Raw genomic sequence first — 20927 nt, forward strand, 5'->3', positions numbered from 1 at the left:
AGGAGGTGTTTCTAGACTACGAGCACTGTTGTGTAGGACTATAAGCAGCCTCTAATAACAATGTTATTAGAGGCTTCTACTTTTAGCTCCATGTTTGGCTTGCTACTGAACATGTGGCAAACAACTGTGTGCCTCTGGAAAAAGTGATTGTTTCCTCCAGTTCTCCTCTCTCAGCTTTTGTCCTACTTTGACAATATGAAGCTATTTAACAGCAAACATTCCCTTCACAATGCTTGATCAAATTTAGCCATCTCTCCTTTTGTGGGATTAACACTTAAAGTACAACGAACATGTAAACAAAAACACGTACAGCGCGACCTCAGATATCTACAATCGCTTCAGTACAGACAGATTTCTGTGGACATGAAGGAAAGGTTGAAGGTTAAAGGAAAAAACATGTCACAATGACATGACGTAGTTACGTAATGTTCACAGGCCACAGAGCTGTCAGTCACCGACTGTGAGAAGTTCCTGGAAGCACTCACCTCTAAAAGGTCTATCATGCGGGTCATCTGAGAGTAGATGAGAACTCGGTGGCCCTGAGACTTCAGTCGAGTCAGCAGCAGGTCTAGAGTGTGAAGCTTCCCGCTGTCTGTGATCAGAGACTCTTTGTCTGAAGAACAAAGAGGAGAATAACATTTAAAACACTGAAAAATGGTAAATAATTCGTCAACTCACAAGATCAAAACTGTATGCCACACTGTCGGAATGGAGCTGATTAGACAAATCAAAGCAATATAATGAATAAGCTTGTCGAGTGACAGCAATTTCCGCTCCATGCTCAAACGTTCGAAAATCACTCCGCTCCGGGTTTTCCATTTCCTGCTCCTCACTTGCAGATGACAGAAACCCCACTCTCAGCAGCAAAATTTGTTACAGATACGCTGTAAAGTTCGTTCAACATGTTTGTTTTATGATATCGCGAACAATTGAGCACAAAATTAAAATGTTCTCTTAAGTGGAAAAACAATATTACTTAAGACAAGAAGAGGTGTTTTTATTTTTTTAGTGATGCATGACATATTTGTACTAACATGAATCTTAAAGGGGTGGTTGACTTTTTTCTAGGCTTGATTGTGTTTATGGGGTGCAGTCTAACATGTGTTAATGCTTTGTTTAAAAAAAAATACAAAATTTCACATAATTTATCTTTATTCCACACCGCTCTGTCCCTTCTCTGATAAACGCGCTGATCATTTCCTGCTTTTATGAAGCCCTTCCCTCAGAAATACGAGAGAGAGAGAGATGCAGAGCAGGAGGACGTGAGGAACAGGAGGGGGGGCGGGGTTTATCTGGGTTCGTGATGTAACGGACCTGGGAAGTAACTCGTTGTAGTCCCTACGAGCCGTTTTTGTAGGCATTAAATTGTCAGAATTTTAAAAGACGATATCTACGTTTGCATTGAACTTTCAGCGCTGCAACTTTGCAGATATTGTTTATGCTCAAACAGCAACATTACACACTAATGTTAAAAAAGTGAAATCGCAATCAATCACCCCTTTAAAAAAAATAACTGACTGATTCTGTTAAATGTAATTTTTAGGAAAAAAAAAAAAAAAGAATGAATTTGATGTGAATTTGATAAGCTTTTTTTTTTTTAGACAAAATAGTGTTGAGCTATAATGTGAGCGTATCAATATCTAGTATTGTAATATTGGTGCATCTCTAGTCATTTATTTGTTTGTTATCCTCTAAATTATTTTCTGTGGTCATAGCATATTCCATACTGTGCATTATAATGTTGTGATGCCTAAATGCACTTTCATATAGGTTTAAGGTGTTTTTTCTTTTTCTTTTTAAAAGACAAAATAGTACCGAATTTTGTTTTTGGTCATAACATGAGTTTATCAATTAATATTTAGCATTTTAATGTTAGTGCATCTCTAGTAACTTTTTTTGTTTGTTTTCATCTAATCCACATCCACATCCACATCATCCTTTAAATGCTAATCAATTTGTATATTAAGTTTTTCAAAATTTAAGGTGGTCATCAAATGTACATCAGTTATGTAAGACCTCAACACATTTGATTGACGTTCACAGACCAGAAGATTTTGTGGCAATGGTCTGTCAGTGCTGTCACCACAATGGTGCTTACAAAAGAGGAAGCACGGGCTTCCCATTGTTGACTGGTGCAACCCTTGACTCTAGGGTCAGCTCATGGGGGGGAAGCTAAATGACCCTGCTAGTCATGGGCACTCAGAAAGTGATTATACACACAAAATGAGCCGGCTGCCAGAGCAATCTAGAGATCCCCAGAGACAGTTTGAGGCCTGCTGGCCAAGCCTTAGACAGTACAAAAAGCATGTCAAACACACGGCCAGCATGACCATGTTGCCGTTACCACATCATGTCCATGCTAATGTGAACCATAGCTGAACCCTGACTCAACACCCCTATGACCCTGAAAAGGGCATGTGTGTAACGTTTTCAATGAGTGATGGAGAATGGCTCAAATTAACCCATCCACTCAAGAATCTCATACTCACCGTGTTGATGATCCACAAGATAATGACCACATGGATCTAATTTACTCCACCCGAGATGAACATTTTCTCTAAGGTAGGGGGTCTTAAACATCAGGCCTGTGGGCCATATTTGGCCAAAGAGGTATTTTCCAACAACCCCTCAAGTTTTAATAATCCAAAAGACTAACGAACGAGTCTGCATCCTCGTATACATCGGAACAGTTATATTCGGCTGCACTGAATTAGATGGAAAACTAGATCACATCTAAGCGATATGTTTGCAGAGAGGATGCTTTGTTTGAAAGCTTCAGAGCAAATCACACAAAATTACACTTGAATTCTCATTATCGTCCAACTTTAAAAAAGTCAAGATTTGATGAGATTATCTGGCAATGAAATTGGAAAAACAAATTAGACACTTTACAACTTCTACAAATTCTTCATTTACTAATCATGAAGAAACTGCACATCCATCAGCTTTCTGAAGAGTTTCATAGCAGACGTCTAAAATCTTCTTGGAATAATTAAAATTAGAGTAAAATGAGTTTCATTGCATCATTAAAAATGAATTGCTTCATTAAAAGCCTTGCTGTTGACTTTAATATTTAAAACATACATACAAACATAAAACAAAAATTTACAAAATAGTTAATTTGTAAAATTGAAATTTAATTTAACTGAAAAAATAATTGATCAATTATACAGTAAAATATAAAATACTATGAAATATTATTTTTTAAAATATTTCTATTTTATTGCTTTTTAAAATATAATTTATTCCTGTTATGGCAAAGCAGAATGTTCAGCAGCCATTTGCTGCTTAATATTTTTGTGGAACCGTGACTGTTTTTTTTTTTTTTTTTTTTTTTTTGGATTTTTGGATTTCTTTGAGTAGAAAATTCAAGAGAACAGCATTTAATTTCAATAGAAATATTTTGTAAGAAAGACTTTACTGTCACTTTTGATAAATCTAATGTGTTCCTGCAGAATAAAATTAACTTCTTTAAAAAAAAATTCTGCTCCCAAACTTTTTAATGGTAGTGTACATACGGGGAAAGTCGTGGCCTAATGGTTAGAGAGTCGGACTCGTATTCCAAAGGTTGCGGGTTCGAGTCTCGGGCCGGCAGGGAATTGTAGGTGGGGGGAGTGAATGTCCAGCGCTCTCTCCACCCTCAAAACCACGACTGAGGTGCCCTTGAGCAAGGCACCGAACCCCCAACTGCTCCCCGGGCGCCGCAGCATAAATGGGTGCCCACTGCTCCGGGTGTGTGTTCATGGTGTGTGTGTGTGTGTTCACTGCTGTTGTGTGTGTGTGTGTTCACTGCTGTGTGTGTGCACGTTGGATGGGTTAAATGCAGAATTCCGAGTATGGGTCACCATACTTGGCAGTATGTCACTTCACTTATACCTTAAATTGCTCTAGTTTTTTATAGTGACTTACAGATTCAATAAAGATCTACTAGAACTGATACAATGATTATATACTACGCTACATAATGATTATATACTATGCTATTTTCAGACCACTAAAGACTGCTTGAAGGATCACATTTTTCACCAGAAGACTGCCTGCTGAAATACATGTAGAAATTTAACAACCGTATCCCACAGTGTTAACAGTAATGGTTTCTTTAGAAAAAAAATCGAGGTTTCAGGTTCCCGACTGAGAGAAGGACGGTTTCATGTAGAGAGAAGAGTCTCCCATACGCTCTTCCCCATAAAGCTCTAATCTAATGAGTCTGGCGTCAGAGGGATGAGGCAAAGAGCTGCTAGATCCCACTTTATGAAGCCCCTGAAAGACTGTGGGATGAAGATGGTGGTCTAAAGGGATGATGTGACCGGTTGGTACCCACAACTCAACGGCACCACAGAGTCTCCTCTGGTGTTTCCATTCCCGTCTTATCAAATCCCCCCACACGTCCTATTTCACAAGTCTGACGAGTCTGCAATTAGTCAGACACATGCTACTTCATCTAAAACCAGCTCTTAGACATGCTTATCAAACACAACTAATCTCATACCAAAATATTTTCAGAGGAAGCTAACAAGGGTGACTTCATCATTTAGATTTCACGATAACAGATTTTGGGGTGGATTATGTCGTAATGAATGTTCATCGAGGACGGCTTTGTACAGTTTCAGGATACCTTCCAACTGCATAACAGAGGGAGAACAAAGATACCAAGCGCTGTGCCATCAGACATCATTCTGGTTACTGCTATCAATTCAACCCACCTGCTGATGGAACCCCCTGAAAAGTGCCCTTCCAAGAGCCTCGGCTCTAATCCAATCCCTCCTGTCCAGAATTCAGGTCTGACCCCAGGGTGAACCAATTTAAAAATCTGTCACAGAGCCCTGGACGAGCTCATTAACCCTCCTGCCTACTTAATTGCCTTTCCGCTGCTTGCTAATTTCATTAAAGCGATCTCAGCTTTAGGGCCGCTTCTTCTTGAAAAGGGACAGTGGGCGACAACACAAGCATTGGCCTAACTTGCTATAAAATTAGCTTTAGTGTTTACTGACGCCCAGTACAACCACTAGTCAACACCTAAACATGAGCACTGAGGGGTGAGGCTGGAGCTCAACACAAACAATATTTGTTTTGCCACTCTGACAATTGGCAAAACTTCTTAGAAGTGACAGTGATTACTGCACCTTAAAAACAGGGCAGAGTTCCACGAATAATTTACGTAATCACAGTTTAGAAGGGCATGAGCTCAGATTTCAAATGTGATATAATTCCAAAGTAAGGTGTAATTCACTTGAAATTAAAAATTCTGTCATCATTTACTCATTTACCCTGATTTTCTTTTGAATAACTTTCTAATGGGGAACACAAAATATATTTTGATGGACCTTTCAACTGTTTTTGTCCATACAATGAGTCGGTGTGGTTAAAAACAACATTACGTGAACTATACACCTTAGTAGATAGTTCACCCAAAAATGTAAGTTCTGTCATTAATTACTCACTCTCATGTTGTTCCAAACCCGTAAGACTTTTTGGAACACAAATTAAGACATTTTTGATGAAATTCGAGAGCTTTCTGACCCTGCATAGATAGCGATGCAACTGAAACATTTTACAGCCCAAAAAGGGAGTAAGGTTCAACCTTATTGTTATGCAGCATGTAATGTTCTTTGCACACAAATAGTATTCTTGTAGCTTCATAACATTACGGTTGAACCGCTGATGTCACATGGACTATTTAACAATGTCCTTTCTACCTTTCTGGGCCTTGAACGTGTCAGTTGTGTTGTTGTCTATGGAGGGTCAGAAGTTAACGCTCTCGAATTTCATCAAAAATATCTTAATTTGTGTTCCAAAAATGAACAAAGGTCTTACGGGTTTGGAACGACACAAGGGTGAGTAATTAATGACAGATTTTAATTTTTGGATGAACTATCCCTTTAAACTTTGTAAAAAGTGCTAAATACAATATTCAAGTCAAAAAAGCCACAGGCCAGCTGCTGATGAAATGGGTTCAGAATCAGATAGTACGATATTCCATCTAAAGCCATCTTTTTGTAGGTAAAATCATATGAAATGCAACCCATTTGCCACACACAATGTTTACAGAGTCTTTCATCAGTCCAGCGACCACAGATTTTGCTGGGACGGGAGGTGAAATGAGCGAATCAGGGAGACTGTCATTAAGCTGTCGTATATCGATTATACTCACCAGATCCTGCCTGGGATCTGAGCACTAACCAAAACACAAAAGCAAAGGGGGTGAAAGATGTGACCACATTTGGAATTTCACACAAAAGGGAGAGGCAAAGCAGACTGAAACCAAAGCAAAATGCTCCCTCTGTAGGCCAAAATGAGACCTGCAACAGGGAAGCAACTCGTTTTACGAAAGGTCGACATCATGACTTCTGCAGCCTTTGACCTCCAAAAGCAAAATAAGCCATGGTCTTGAGAACAGATTGAGCAGTGGAGCTCATGGGAAATGAGGGTTCGAGTCTGTTCCTGGCTATATTCCCATAATGTGTCCTACTACTAGCAAATAAATGTAGCTTCAGACAAAAAGAAAAAATGTTTAAAAAAAAGTATAGTAATTGTAAAAGAATAATAAATAATTAGATTAAAATGTAATACTATTATATTCAATGTTTGATAGCATGATTATACTCTTGTTTTTTATTTAGATAGATAGATAGATATTACTTTCTAATATACAAACCATGTGGATAATCTTTCCAAACACCTTGGTGCAGTCTGGCTGTTTTTCACAGTCAGAAAGGCGGGGCGAGGGAGCAGATCACAAACAATTATGCAGTCACTGTTGTTTGGGCCCCAAATCAAAAAGGCCAGGAATATTTCCGGCTATTTTGCTGGAGTGCAGAGATTCTTTGAAAGAACAGGAAGGGAAAGCAGAGTTTCCCACAGGCTGTCTGTGAGCTGAGCTCTGCAGCATTCTCTCTCTCTCTCCCTCAAAACATCAGCTCAAAGCCGCAGTCGCATTACAACAATGTGCAGAGCTATTGTAAGAGAAAGCCTGTCCTCCTGTGGTCTGCCCCCCAATTAGTGTGACACGAAAGGTACAGCAGTTAGTACACTAACACTTTCATGTGTGCAAACCGCTTGATAGGTGGCCACACCAATGTTGACAGGCCAAAAAAAATGCATCTTGCTAAATGTGTGTGTGAGATACAGTAAACAGTAAATGTTTTTGCACTATGAAGAGGGCAGAGGTGGACATGTCCACTTTTGTTTGATGGTTGTCTGAGGTATAAATGTATCCATAACTCTATAACTAAAGGCTGGAATACACTACACAACTTTTAAAATCTGAACAGATTTTTAAAACACCAGGCATCATACACTTACCGACTTTGTAAATAGTGACAAAGGACAACTGGGCATCATACACTACCAGACTTTAAAGTTGTTCCGATCACGACAAACTCACCCAGAAACATGCGTCTTGTTGCTAGGAGACGCATGACAAATGAAAACAATGCGTTCTAAAATCGGCTGAAAACATCAAACATGTTTGATATCCTCTGACTGGATGGAATCAAAGTCTGAAGCTAAAACATCGGAGTCTGTGACCATCAAACACTATGTGATTTTCTGCGGAATCTGTCAGCTGTAATCTGCAGACTGTCTCTGACTTTCCTCAACTAGCATCAACTTGTGCAGACTGTAAAATCGGGAGGAAATCGGGGCAAAAATCGTGTTGTGTATTCCAGGCTTATGGGGTAAATAAAAATATACAGTGCCCTCCAAAAGTATTGGAACAGTCTGTTGGCTGTGGAGTCAAGACATTTACAAATATGATTAAAAGATGAATATGAGACAAAACTATAGAATGTCATATTTTATTATTGGGTGATACTTTATGGATGACTAAATGTATGATGACAGTAGCAGAATGAATTTGGAATGGTACAAAACCATCTTGCCTACCAATATTCAAGAAAATACCACCAGATTCATTGGGAAGTGCTTCATATTGCATCAGGAAAATGGCCCAAAACACCCTGCCAGTTCAGTCAAGGAATTTATAAGGGCAAAGAAAAGGAAAGTCTTACATTGCCCAAGTCAATCTCCAGATTTAAATCCGATTGAACATGAATTTCACCAGCTGAGGGAGGAGAGTAAAGGCAGAAACTCCCCAAAACAAGCAACAATTTGAATTGGCTGCATTAAAGGCTTGGAAAAGCATTCAAAGGATGAGACCAAGAGTCTGGTGATATCTATGGGTCACAGTCTCACTGCTGTGATTTGTGATTTTGGATCTGCAACTAAATAATAGCTTTTAATCTTTTATATCTGCCTTATGTTCAACTGTCCCAATACTTATGTTCACATTGGGATGAACTCTAAAAGTGCTGCTCTTTCTATTTGGTAAAACATATATGTGCTGAAACGGCTAATAATAAAATGTGATATTCTGTAGTTTTGTCTCATATTCATCTTTTAATCATATTTGCAAATGTCTTGACTCCACAGCCAACAGAGCAATTTTGTCTTTACTGTTCCAATACTTATGGAGGGCACTGTATATTCTTCTATTATTACTATTCTTAATTAAATATATGACATGATAATGTGATCATCCTGATTTTTTTATATGATTTTATTATGCAACACAAAAATGTATCTGTAATGATATAATTCATGCAATCAAGTGTTTTTAATCTTTAAGATGTCACAGACACCCACAAATATTCATAATCCTCATGCGAGGGACTCCAATCCTAAAATTTAAAAGTCATTTATATAGTTTCTTGTAAACACCCTTTGAAAAATAATAAATACACCTAAAGTGTGTGCCTATTAGGCTATGTTTCTTTCCACTCATTATAATACTGTATTTATTTGTTCACTCATTTTTTCTTATTCATTTTAATCTGATGTTTATTCATATACTTTAAGCTTATTTTCAATTATTTATGCCCCCCCCCATTTATGAACACCTGACCTATATAACTCTAATATATCTCTATATGTATTTTTTTTATTTGCATCTTCCGTTACAAATTTACAAATACAGCCACAATCTGATTTTGACATATATTGAAAGTTTTTTTTCCCCACTCTCAAGGAAATAACACATTAAAAACGAGAATAAAAAATGCTCATGTGAATGTGAGTTATGCGAGTATATATAGTGGTGGGACCGCAAGCATACTTCAATGACTCTTACCCAGTCTTGTGTCATTTCCTTCCTTGGGTACAGTATGACTCTGAGAAAATGGGAAAAGTGCGCTCTGAAACACCTTAAGCCTGTGAATGAACATTCACAGTGATACACACACAAACACATTCAAAGCGCTTACCTAACGCTGTGCAGAAACAATGTCCAATAGTTCAACTTCCTTGCTTTGTCCCCCCTCCCAACTTCACAAGCGCTCCCAGACCTCTTTCTCTTCCCCAGTCTGCTCCCAGCAATTACACTGGAACGCGCACACAAACACACTCCTGCGCGCAAATCACACAACAGGCCGATGCAAAAATCAGTCTTATCTGCAAATTAAGTCTTAAGTATCGCCTGGCACTACTCCTATCGCACTGCCATGCTAAACATGTGACGAATGGTTGTGCATGCATTGGTGCCAAAACAGTGACCGTGACTGAGGCGCACCGGCCCTCAGACATGGCCTCTTCCATGACCTCCAGCACTCTCCCATGGGTCTCCATCTCATTTTTAGCCAGTTTTCTCTGATTGAAATGCACTTTGGCCCCAGAGCACAGTATTGCCATGGGGTCCTTCAGGGCCTGAAGGCTTGCCATAAGGAGCTGACACACAGTTATCTGTTTTGTGTTTGGTCTAAAGGAGGGAGTTGTCACTTCTGAGGGCATTATAAATTTCAATAAAATTTAGACTTCCTCTCGAGACATTCGAAACCTTTATGAGCAAACTAATGAACGTGAGAAAGTCCTTTGTCTTAAATAAAAATGTCTTTGCAAGGACAATAGCCGGATACAAACGTCTTGGAAAAACGAAGTACCTCTCAACCGCTTTTACACACGAGCAAACATAAACAAACACACACGCACGCACGCTAACTCCCACCCAGGATTTCACCTACCTGGGATCCTTATGAAGGACCAGCCATGTCTTTGCTGCAGGGCCATGACGCCCCCTGGGCTCTGAGGGAGGAAGGCCTGAGAGCGTTGAGCCCAGGCGCAAGCCAGCTCGGGGGAACCGTACAGGAAGCACTGCTTGGCAATGAGACTCCCTCCATCTCGCATTAACCTCCATTCATACTCGGCGCTGCGATCCGCACAGTAGCGTTCCATGGGAACTGAAGTCACCTAGGGAAAGAAGAAAATCCCTTAGTCAACACCTCCGAGGCTGTTTACACTATCAAAGTGTCTTTCCACCAGATAATTGGCATCTATTTCCCTATTCATTCCCTAGTCTTTTTATTGCTAAGAAACACCAAACAAATTGGAGCTTGAGGGGGGAGAAGAATCATTTCCAGTTGTCGAACGTGCGCGCACACACACAGGCATGCACAACCCTGTCTTTCTGACATTTTGTCCGAACCCCGCCGCTCTGGCAGGAAAGCGTGGCAGAGGTCAGCGGTGCTAACAGCGCTAACAGGCCTTTGAGTAACAGATGACCATTTCCTGTAGTGATTCACATTGCTCACAACCTCTTCCACTGGCCGTTTCTTTTCTCTCCCTCTCGCTTTATTCCTCTTTCAGCTTTGTGGAGAATTTTTATGGCGTGCTGACAAGCGGATGATATTATCTTCCTTTCATTCTTATCTCTGATGAAAAACAGCTCAGCTTTGGCCAGGCTTCCAGTTTTGTAGCGAACAGCTGACCAATAGGAGCGCGAACACGCAGATGTGGCCATAAAAAGCCAACAGGGTCAAGAGTCCCTCATGAATAAAGAGAAAAAAGGCGACTAATCTATCTTATCACTTTCCCACAGTGCCCATATGCCCCTGGTGCCTAGGGGCGGGTGCCAACGCGGTGCCAATTCTCACATTGCGCCCATGAGGCCAGACACAATCCCGACTCTTGGGGCTGGGATAACACAGAGATAAACTCACATCAGCCAAGTTAACACCAGATGTTGGAGGAAAAAGAACAGTTTCTCATACATGACTGAACTATTAACGTTGCGGATATGATTCAGTACAAGCACACTGGTCACGTATTAAAAGATTAATATCTTGACTAGCTTAAGTAGGACGTTTTCCTGGCTCACTGTCTTTTGTTGGATCTGAAACAACCTTCCTATCTACCAATCAGATTTTTAGATTAGGTTTAGGGTTACTGTTAGGCTTAAGGGCTTGAAAAAGATTCTGATCAAACTGTCATTTGATAAAAGATCAAATCATCTCAGGTTTAAAAGGTGGGTCATTGTTAGGGTTAGAAAAAGAGCAGAGGTTCAGACTAGGAAAACAAGGAAGAAAACTGAGTGAATAAAACAAAATTATAATATTTAAATAAGCAGAATAAGAATATGGAAAAATTATAACGTTATTAGTTTTATAAAATAAAACACTATAAAATATATTTATTTCATTACCTTATAAAACAAATAAGTACACATAAGAATACTGACATTACTATTTATATAAATAATAATATTATTAATTTCATAACTATACAATTTTATAAAACTATGTAAACAAAAATTATAATATTATTGTAGAAATAAAATTATTATTACAAGAAAATTAAAAATGAGAATTAAAATGAGAATGAAACAAACTAATATAATTTGGCTTTTGTAATAAGAAGTAGTAGAAAAACTAAGGATAAGTATATTATATAATTTTTGGAGATTTTTTTCAATCTAAAAAGATCTGAAAACAACTCGAGACAGTTTGGCTAGAATTGTTTGATAGGAATGTTGATCCTACCATGTCCTACCAGTCTCAACTACCATGTTTCCTTTAGTACCAAACATGTGAATTCACAATATCTCGACAACATCCTCAAGTTTGCGAGTATCCCAAATGGCGGTGTGGTTTTTGATGGGCTGTGTATTCACAGCCAGAGAAGCAGCCCTTAACCAAGACCTCTGATTTCTCACTGGTGGGCTTGTGTTGTTTGGTTGCTCTCCACTGGGGTCATGATCAGCTGAGCAGAAGATCTGTCAGAGGTCAAAGAGGATAAATAAACCAGGCTTGTACTGAGGGCCACACAGAGAACAAGTCTTTCATTTTGGATAGCAAGTTTGTTTCTGAGACAGCGGGAGATCCCTGTCAGCATCTGACCACCCTCAGCAGAAATCCACGCTGATGAGTTTCTGACTTTTGCCAAACCGTTACTGGATAGTGGATACTGAAAACAGAGTTACTGCATATAGAAATCTGGATTTATTTCAAACCGCTAAACTGAGTGAAAGTTCTGGCAATCAATATGGTCCACTTAGATGTTTTTGGAGGGAAAGGCTGTGTGTTTCTCACCCTGGGTGTGACGGTGAGTAAAAACTTGGGTGGTTGGGTAGGCTGGAACGGTCTGAAGGTTTGAGTGGATGAGCGTCTGCTGTGGATGACCTTGTCAGTGTGACAGATCAGCGAAGATCCTGTGGATGTGAACACTAAATCCTACAGGAAAGAAAGAAAAAAAGGTCAGTATATCATATTAAACCCTACTAAATCACATACTGTCAAAACGTCAACACGTATGACTGAGTGTGTGTGAGGATGGCCGTTTTTCTGCACTACGTGTGAATTTTGTCACAAAGGAGTATATGGGCCTGCAGCACCTCCTAGTGATCTCACTACTCTCTATGACTTACTCTAATGTGAGTTACTTACTCTAATGTAAACCCAACTCCCATCTCATCAGCTCCATTTGTCACAAGTCAAGAGGTCACATTGAGCAGAAGTGATACCCTAAATGAGACCACAGTGGTAACAGACGTCCAGACGGGGTCACAGTCAAAACTACAGCTCTAATGACCCACATAATTCATGAAGACCAGCCTATATATCTGCCTGTTTCCTGTCTGCATTCACAAAAGTGACAAGAATAAACAAACATGTCGGCTTCATTTAGAGGAGGCTGTGAGCTAATGATGGATGAGGTGTGAAAGACATGTGATGAGAGAGAAAGAAAGAAAAGAAAGAAAGTGAAAAGAATAAGAGTGAAATGAAAGAAATAAAGAAAGAAAAAAACAAGAAAGAAGGAGTGAGAGAGAAAGGAAATAAAAAAGCAAATGCAAGAAAAACAACAGCAATAACTAAAAAAGTCAAGAATAAAACAAAAATAAAGTCAAGAAAAATAGGGGGGAAAGTAAAACAAGCATAAAGTAAGTATGAGTAAAAAAATGCAAAAAAAGAAAATTAAAAATTATAAATACAAAAAGCAAAAATAAATTAATAAATGACAGGAAAGCACAAATGAAAGAACAAAAACAGGGAGAGTGAAAGAACAAATAAACAGCAACAATAAAATAAAAACAAAAAGCCAAAGAAAGAAAGAAAGAAAGAAAAAGAAAGGTGCAGTAGGGCAGTGTCAGCAGGAGTGCTTGTGTCCCGTTTCATAAAGCACAGGCTTGAAACTCTTGCCAGGACGTCAGTGAGAGTGACCGTCCAAACACAGATGAGGCATCAATACGATCCAGCATCCAGAGCCCTGAGATTCTCACAGCACTGCTGCCTGCGGCTGCTCACTGACTGTATCACAAATACATGAAACGCTAATTACTATACAACAACACACAGATCAGCTACATCTGCACAGAGAGGAGGATGCCTCGGTTCACATTCAGCACTGGGCTTGAGCAATACGTGATTACTCACAAATCACACACTGCCAGCTTAAATTTAGAGACTGGGAATCAGTTTTGCTGAGTATCTTGGTTTACAACTCAAAACCGCAATATGTTGCAATGTTTGGAGAAAACTGAACTGCTCCAAATTGTGCCTGGGGGAGATTTGAAATTGTAGAAAAAGGCAGGTGCTTTCACTTTTGTCACTGGTTAGTATAGTTTAAGGTTCTTTACAAGTCTAACGGCAGGCCTCTGAGTGCTAGATATGGACCAGTCCACACGGGGAGCTGACTGTTGTGGTGTCGTGTTCCCCATCCATGCCCCAGTGGAGCTAGGAGACGCCTGTGTGGTACAAAAGCCATAGTGGGAAGTGGATAATATTACACCTCAGTCAGCACCTTCTGAACACAGCTTCCCCTGACCGTAGCCTGAACACACGCCAGCGCGCCAAACTGCAGGTTAACCCCTGCCGCTGTTTGGCCTCCAGGGTACGACACTGAAGCTTCTGGACTGGGACATCCAGCATCACTTCCTCTATCGTCTTTCCTTTCCCTGCTAATCAGTTTGGACCTTTGATATTCCCATCAGTATTTGATATACAACAACACTGGAGAGTCTCGTGGGTGAGTAGAAATAGGTTTCCACAACGAAATACGAGCCTTTGCCGCTAATGAAAGATGAGGGTCATTTAATCTGGTTCGGTGGGGCAACCTAAAGCAAGAGTAGACCTGTGCACTCATACATAAACTCCAAAACGGTGAATGCAAGAAAAATTATGAGCAAAAAATACGCCAAAATTTGTGCAATCAAATCTTTGGAAGATATTCCGTTTTGTTCAAACATGCTAACTAGACATCTAGAAGTAAGACTGTTCCACTGTGTCTTTTGAGTTATGCCTGAGAAATAACCAGTACTATTTTTGGACGTACCTTTCGACCAGATCGTATGCCAATAATGAGAAGTCTAGGGGATGTTCACACAGAAAGCGTTTATTGTATTCCACCGTACTGCTTTTCGTATGTTTTTCTATGTATACATGTTACACTCACGTCTTCCGTCTCACAAAATCTCGTGGATCATGGCGTTCTTAAAATGTGCCGTTCGTGTTAAAATAAAATAAAAATTCCCATTAACTTTTGTAATCTGTCACAGTTCAGACAAAAGTACACTTACAAAGGACAGCATATGGCAGAAGTTCTCTATCAGGAGGGGGCCTCAACAAACTTCCAGAAGGGGCCCAATCAATGTTAAAATTATTTACATTTATTTATATGAATGATCTTTAAACTGCAACCAAAAAATTGAGGTCTGTCATCTTAGGTCGAAGGGCTGTGAAATAGTCTTGGATCAAGTGGGGCCTTCAAAAGGTTTGAGAACCACTAACATATGGTGATTAAGGCAGCTAGTAAATATAACGTCATATGACAAAACAAGAAAAAGAACGATAGAGCTCACCTGTAGAATAGGACTTCTGTGGACATTTGGGTAAGATGTTGGCCGGTTAAGCCACAGGATGAGATCTCTGTGTGAAAGACACAGCTTGCTTAACCGTGCCCTCCCTTTAGCCTCGTTCTCCTGCACCTCTTCATCCCACAGACGGCTGTGGTGGAGCCGGTAGGCCGATTTGAAGGACAGATATAGGGCTAACCACCTGAGAAAAGAGGAGATTTTATTATCTAAACAGCTCTTCAGTTGCTTTTGTCTGCTATAGGAAACAATGTGCTGAAATATACCCAAATCTCACCTTAATGCACGCAGTTATGCATTTCAAGTGTGGCAATAATTAGATTCTTTTTGATATATTAAGTGAACTATCCAGTTCTCTGACTGACGTGAGTGTGGCATAACTTACCTCGCTAAAGTACCCTGAAGCATGATGTTAGACATCTCAGCAGGAGAAACATCGATGAAACGCAGGAAAGAATAGCTGCTGCCTTCATCATCAGCTGTATCAGTTGAATATATGATCAGAAATTAGATAAGTTTACAAAATCAGAAAATAATTGTTGAATAATAGAGACTTACTTTTTCGGTGAAACAAAGACTGTTGAATGTGCTGAGCAGAGAACGGAGAGAGCAAAATCTGCTTCAGCCTGAGGAGTGAGAGAATAAATAAAACAATTAATTAAATTTTTTAAAAACTTGTAAAAGCTATTACACATGTTATATAACAACATTTTGATGGAATCAACAATGCCACACCATTGGTTAAGAATCACCCTAAAGGTTTGTTCACATAAAGCATGATAACTACAAAGAACTGTAACAAAAACTAAACTACATTCTCTCCAGACCCTTCAGATTTCCAGGTCCTTGTTGGTGCTTCAACTCTTCAGTTCACCCCATTCATTTTCTGTAGAGTTCAGGTCAGAGAACTGGGTTGGCCATGGCAGAAGCTTCATTTTGGGCTCAGTGACCCAGTTTTTTTTTTTTCTTTTTGGATCATTGTCCTGATTGAAGATCCAACCATTGCCCATTATAAAATTTCTAGCAGGGACAGTCTCAAATTGAGATCAAATGGATAAACATTTATTTTCACAGCCTTCTTTGATCAAATTTACCAAGGGTATGAATAATTTTGAGCACAACTGTATGTTGTCTGCTGCTTTAAATGTTTTGATAAGATGACAATGTTTTTTATTATTCATTAGCAAGAAAAATATATATATTGCTCTTTATTCCAACAATTTGTGGTGTGGACTTCCCTATTCTTACATAATTAGAGCGGTTAACTTATCATCCGTGGTGTGAACGCCGGGCCTTAATGAAGGTACAGTAAACCTGGGAGCAACATTGAGATCAACTCACTTGGTCTTTCCGTGGTCAGACGTGTGGAGGATGGCGTGTCGGAAAAGAAATTTGGACATGATGAAGGGCTTCAGGGACATGTGGAAAGGCGAACGTATCTCCTGACGCTCAAATAGGTCTGGGTGGTTACAAACCTTTTAAAGTTGAGAAAAACATGTTTTAAAAACAGCAGCTCTTCACTATATACACACAGGCTTTAAAGGGATAGTCAACCAAAAAATTTTAATTCTGTCATTATTTACTCACCCTGTTGTGGTTACAAATCAAATTTTTGGGTGGACTATCCCTTTAAAGCTAACAAACCTGGTCTCACCTTCCTGAACTGCATGACAAGGTTCATGAGGTTGCTGGTGGTGCTGTGGGCCTGCTGGGCTGAACCCATTGATGACTGCAGCAGGTCCTCGATGGAGATCTTGTTCTTTAGAGCCTGGTAGAGCAGCCGCTGTCTGCTGGTCAGCTGGCAGTATGTCAGGATTTCAATCTGAGATGCGGTTTTGAAAAATAAGCAACGTAAATATCACATACATAGACATTTTAGGTATGAAACCTTAATTTTGACTGAGAGACGATAGGACTTCACCTTGTCAGAGAGCTCGTTCTCCACATCCTTCTTTATTCTGCGCAGCATAAAGGGTTTTAGGATCATGTGCAATCTGGAAAGTTGGTCTGAAAGGGTAAACCATAGTAAAATCACATCAAGCGACAGAAGAACATGAGCAAAACATGAAGGCTTTGCTTGCTCAGTGTGAGTGCTGCTGTTTTAATATTACATGTTATTAAATTATATTTCAGCTAAAATCCCAAATAATATATAATAAATGAATTATGTTGGCTTGAGAAAGCCAACAAACTGTTTGTTGATTTAATTGTTTTATTATTCTGAGATTACAATTTCTGATACAAGCTCCTCAGTAGCAAAACCTAACAGCTAGCTTAGGAAAGGCTAGCTAAATGCTAAAACATACAAGAAAAGCCTAACATGCTAAAATATGCTAGCAAAATGATAAAACTATCTATCTGATAGACTAGATGAAGAATTGATGAGGATTACTTTTAAAACTACTTCAAACTGAAAACCTTCAAACTTTAAGCTTTTTAATCAACTTCAGACTTTCTATCCTGTCTTTCTCACATCAACATCCATATTTGTCTTGACAAACTTTTTAAAGTTATTTATTTGACTACATCAGGTGTGTATATATACTCATATACTCCAGGTCGGTCCTGGAGTGCCGATGTCCTGCAGAGTTTAGCTCCAACCCTGAAAAAACCTCACCTGCCTGTAGCCCTAGTAATTCTGAAGACCTTGATTAGCTTGTTCAGGTGTGTTTGATTAGGGTTGGCGCTAAACTCTACAGGACAGCGGTACTCCAGGACCGATGTTGCCTACCCCTGGACTACATTGTTCCACCCGAATACATATTGTAACCTACTTGGAGATCAAATGAGCAGTAAACAACAACTTAAAAGGTAATAAACACAAGAGTTGACTGACTTTCATCAATAGCAGACTTGTTTTCAGCATGACTCTCAATGTCCTTGGAGAACCACTCGTTGAACTCCTCGTGAGAGTCAAATAGAGTGGGCATGATGAAATGAAGCAGGGCCCACAACTGAGAGGAAGAACAACAAAGTCAGGTTTTTCACTCGAACACGTGGACTCTCAAACAATGTCTCACATGAATACACTCACTTCTGCCATTGTGTTCTGGATTGGCGTCCCTGTTAGCAGAAGGCGGTTCCTGCACTGGAACTGAAGGAGAATCTTCCATCGGACACTGCCAAGAATACAGACACAGCTACTAAGACCTCCCAAGCAAGCAGCAAGCTGAGGTTAACGGCGAATACAACCCTCGACATGACATATACACTCAATGCTGAACTCTGAATCCTACAGGTATTCTCTTCAGAGCTCACTTCTCAGACTCGGTTAGGTCTTTCATTGATTATGGAGACTTTGAGACTTAAAAGCTCATGAAAGCCACTCTGACGGCCCGTGGAGACTCTGATTGGGCAATAAATCATGTTCCACTACAACAGAAGCTGCTGGCACATGTGCTGTCATCTCCAGAGAGGCTCAAACTCACACTCAAGAGCTCGAGAGGCCCTCATTCTCTGAAGGGTTCCAGTCCAGACATAGTGTCACTGCACTGACTATGAGGACGGGAACATGGAAAATCTGAGATGCACCAGCAGTGGAGACACCCTGGAGCATCTGTAGCTTTTTATAAGATCTTTTTCCCTTGTTGAAAGGATGCATTATCAGTGAGACAACCAGACCTTGGAGCTATATTTGCAAGAAAATACAGTAATTAACTGGCTATACTTGGCCATTTTAAGATTATCAGCAGTGTGGCAGTGCTAGTGTCAATTCCAAAACAATTTAAGTAAATACTATGTAAACAATGTTCATAGCTTTAAGGGGTGAAATTCTATTTGTATATGGGTTTTCACCACCCAGTTTTTCAGTTTTTCTTTTATGTTAAGCTTATTTCATTTTATGTATTTATTGTTTTTTCAAGATTTGTTTGTATGTAATAATCCCATATGCTTTGCAGTCAATTATCTTGTTATTCAAAAAATTATTTACATATAGTACTACATGTATACATGTAAAGTAAACATCCTAAAAACTGCTATTTTACATTTTAAAAGTACTAATTGAGTGTTAAATACCTGGTGCTGCTTTTCAGTGCCTGGGCCTCGTCCAGAACCATATACTGCCATTTCACCCTCTGGAAATACTTCACATCCTGCACCACCAGCTGATAACTGGTGATGACCACATGAAATGGTGCATTCTGGGTATACAGAGTTTTCTACAGAAGCCAAAAAAGATAAAACATGGTTCAAGCAGTAGATTTCAATTAATCTGATATTTTAGAGCATAGGTCTTCAACCCTGCTCCTGGGGACCAACTTTCCTGCAAAGTCCTGGCCTGTGACTTTTCAAGTGATCCTGAAGAAACTGATTAGGTGGTTCAGGTGTGTTAGATTTGGGTTGAAACTGAACTCTGCAGGACAGTGGGTCCCCAGGAGCAGGCTTGAAGACCTATGTTTTAGCGCAATATTCTTCTAAAATGTTTACCTGGCTCCAAAATTTTCTATTAACTTTATGATCGTGAGAATTCCCCCAGTATAGAGCAATATTCTTATGAAATGTTTACCTGGCTCCAAAATTTTCTAATAACTTTACGATCGTGAGGATTCCCCCAGTATGGTAACACCTGCAAGAATGAGACAAAACTGTTGAAAGCCTGATGAAATCAAATAAAGACGTGAAACTTAAAAAATATTTATTTATACATGTATATACTTTTCATAATCTTAACTTCATTACAAGGTGTATTATATGAATTATTTAGGGCTCTATAATAAGGATAGACTGATTAACCCAGGCAAGAATGAAAAAGTACAATTATGTGTTTGAAATTATAGCTTTCATCAAGTTGCATTATATCGCTATAATTTCCAGTTATTACACAAATTAAAAAACACGATTAAATACTTTTTGTATCTTGTTTTTAATATAAAGAAAACTAGTGATTCAATGAAACCATATTTCCTTCTGACACACAAAAATATGTTGCTAAAAATAAATTGTGGCAGGGCCAGTAAAAAAATTGGCAGGGCAAGTATTAATCCGAACTACTGGCCTTACCACGCCAACAAAAAGAAATCATTATTGCTCAGCCCTCTGATATTCCTAAAGTTTTTCTGGCTGGGATTTCAGACACAGATGATTTGTGAGATTTAGTCTGACTGGCAGGAAATGAATATTTAGGATGCTGATTTTTGTGGAACACGCCATAAATGATACAATACTGCCCCCTAAGGATTACAAAAATCAGACCAGAAGTGCAGTAATCTGTCATGCGTTTCCTTACAGCAAAAATATGCAAAGGCTAAGAAAAAACACATTTTCCATTGTTCTGAAAGTAGACATAGTTCAATGGGTTTATAAAAAGTTTGAGACCGTGAGGGACACTGAAAGAGAGCAAGAGAGAGAGAGGTAAAAAGGATTCCACGGCTGCAGGTGTTTCCTTGCACAGCTGCCACACTCACCTTGAATTTGGGGACAAAGCGGGAGAACTCCTGATGCCAGTTGTTGAGTGTTGAGGCTGGGGAGATGATCAAGAAGGGTCCCCAGATGTTTTCCCTCTGTCAGATAGAGCACACGAACACAAAATAAGCCAAACAGGTGCAGACAACGGAGGGGGACGGAGATGGGGGTAAAGAAAGAGAGGAGAGAGGGGTCAAAACAGGAAACAACTGAAGAATGCGGTAACATGCTACCATGGCTTCCTATGGGCCCACAGCGCTACACTTTCATATCAAATATCAAAACTCTGTATCCTCCTCTTTTCACAAGCCCTGGAAGTCACAGAGAGCAGCGGAGACAGCTGGAGGGTTCGAACTGATGCCAAATAACTGATTTGTGGTGTCAGGGGTTT

General features: G+C 39.5%; 1 protein-coding gene across 3 annotated transcripts in view; it reads right to left on the reverse strand.

Annotated features, from left to right (window-relative positions):
* The window catches only part of LOC306879801 (chromatin-remodeling ATPase INO80-like), a 43774-nt gene that overhangs the window by 14087 nt on the left and 8760 nt on the right, over positions 1-20927 (reverse strand). For all 3 annotated transcript variants that reach the window (XM_079432992.1, XM_079432991.1, XM_079432993.1), the window contains exons 15-28: positions 20539-20634; positions 19641-19700; positions 19151-19293; positions 18168-18252; positions 17970-18087; positions 17055-17140; positions 16788-16955; positions 16475-16608; positions 15692-15759; positions 15519-15612; positions 15122-15317; positions 12357-12497; positions 10014-10239; positions 486-613 (exon numbers count right to left, since the gene is read on the reverse strand). In XM_079432992.1, coding sequence (XP_079289118.1) covers positions 486-613; positions 10014-10239; positions 12357-12497; positions 15122-15317; positions 15519-15612; positions 15692-15759; positions 16475-16608; positions 16788-16955; positions 17055-17140; positions 17970-18087; positions 18168-18252; positions 19151-19293; positions 19641-19700; positions 20539-20634 — 1743 coding nt within the window. The remainder of the gene's footprint in view (positions 1-485; positions 614-10013; positions 10240-12356; positions 12498-15121; positions 15318-15518; positions 15613-15691; positions 15760-16474; positions 16609-16787; positions 16956-17054; positions 17141-17969; positions 18088-18167; positions 18253-19150; positions 19294-19640; positions 19701-20538; positions 20635-20927) is intronic.

This window comes from Barbus barbus (genome assembly GCF_936440315.1).
Source record: "Barbus barbus genome assembly, chromosome: 14".
In the NCBI taxonomy this organism is placed as follows: Eukaryota; Metazoa; Chordata; class Actinopteri; order Cypriniformes; family Cyprinidae; genus Barbus; species Barbus barbus.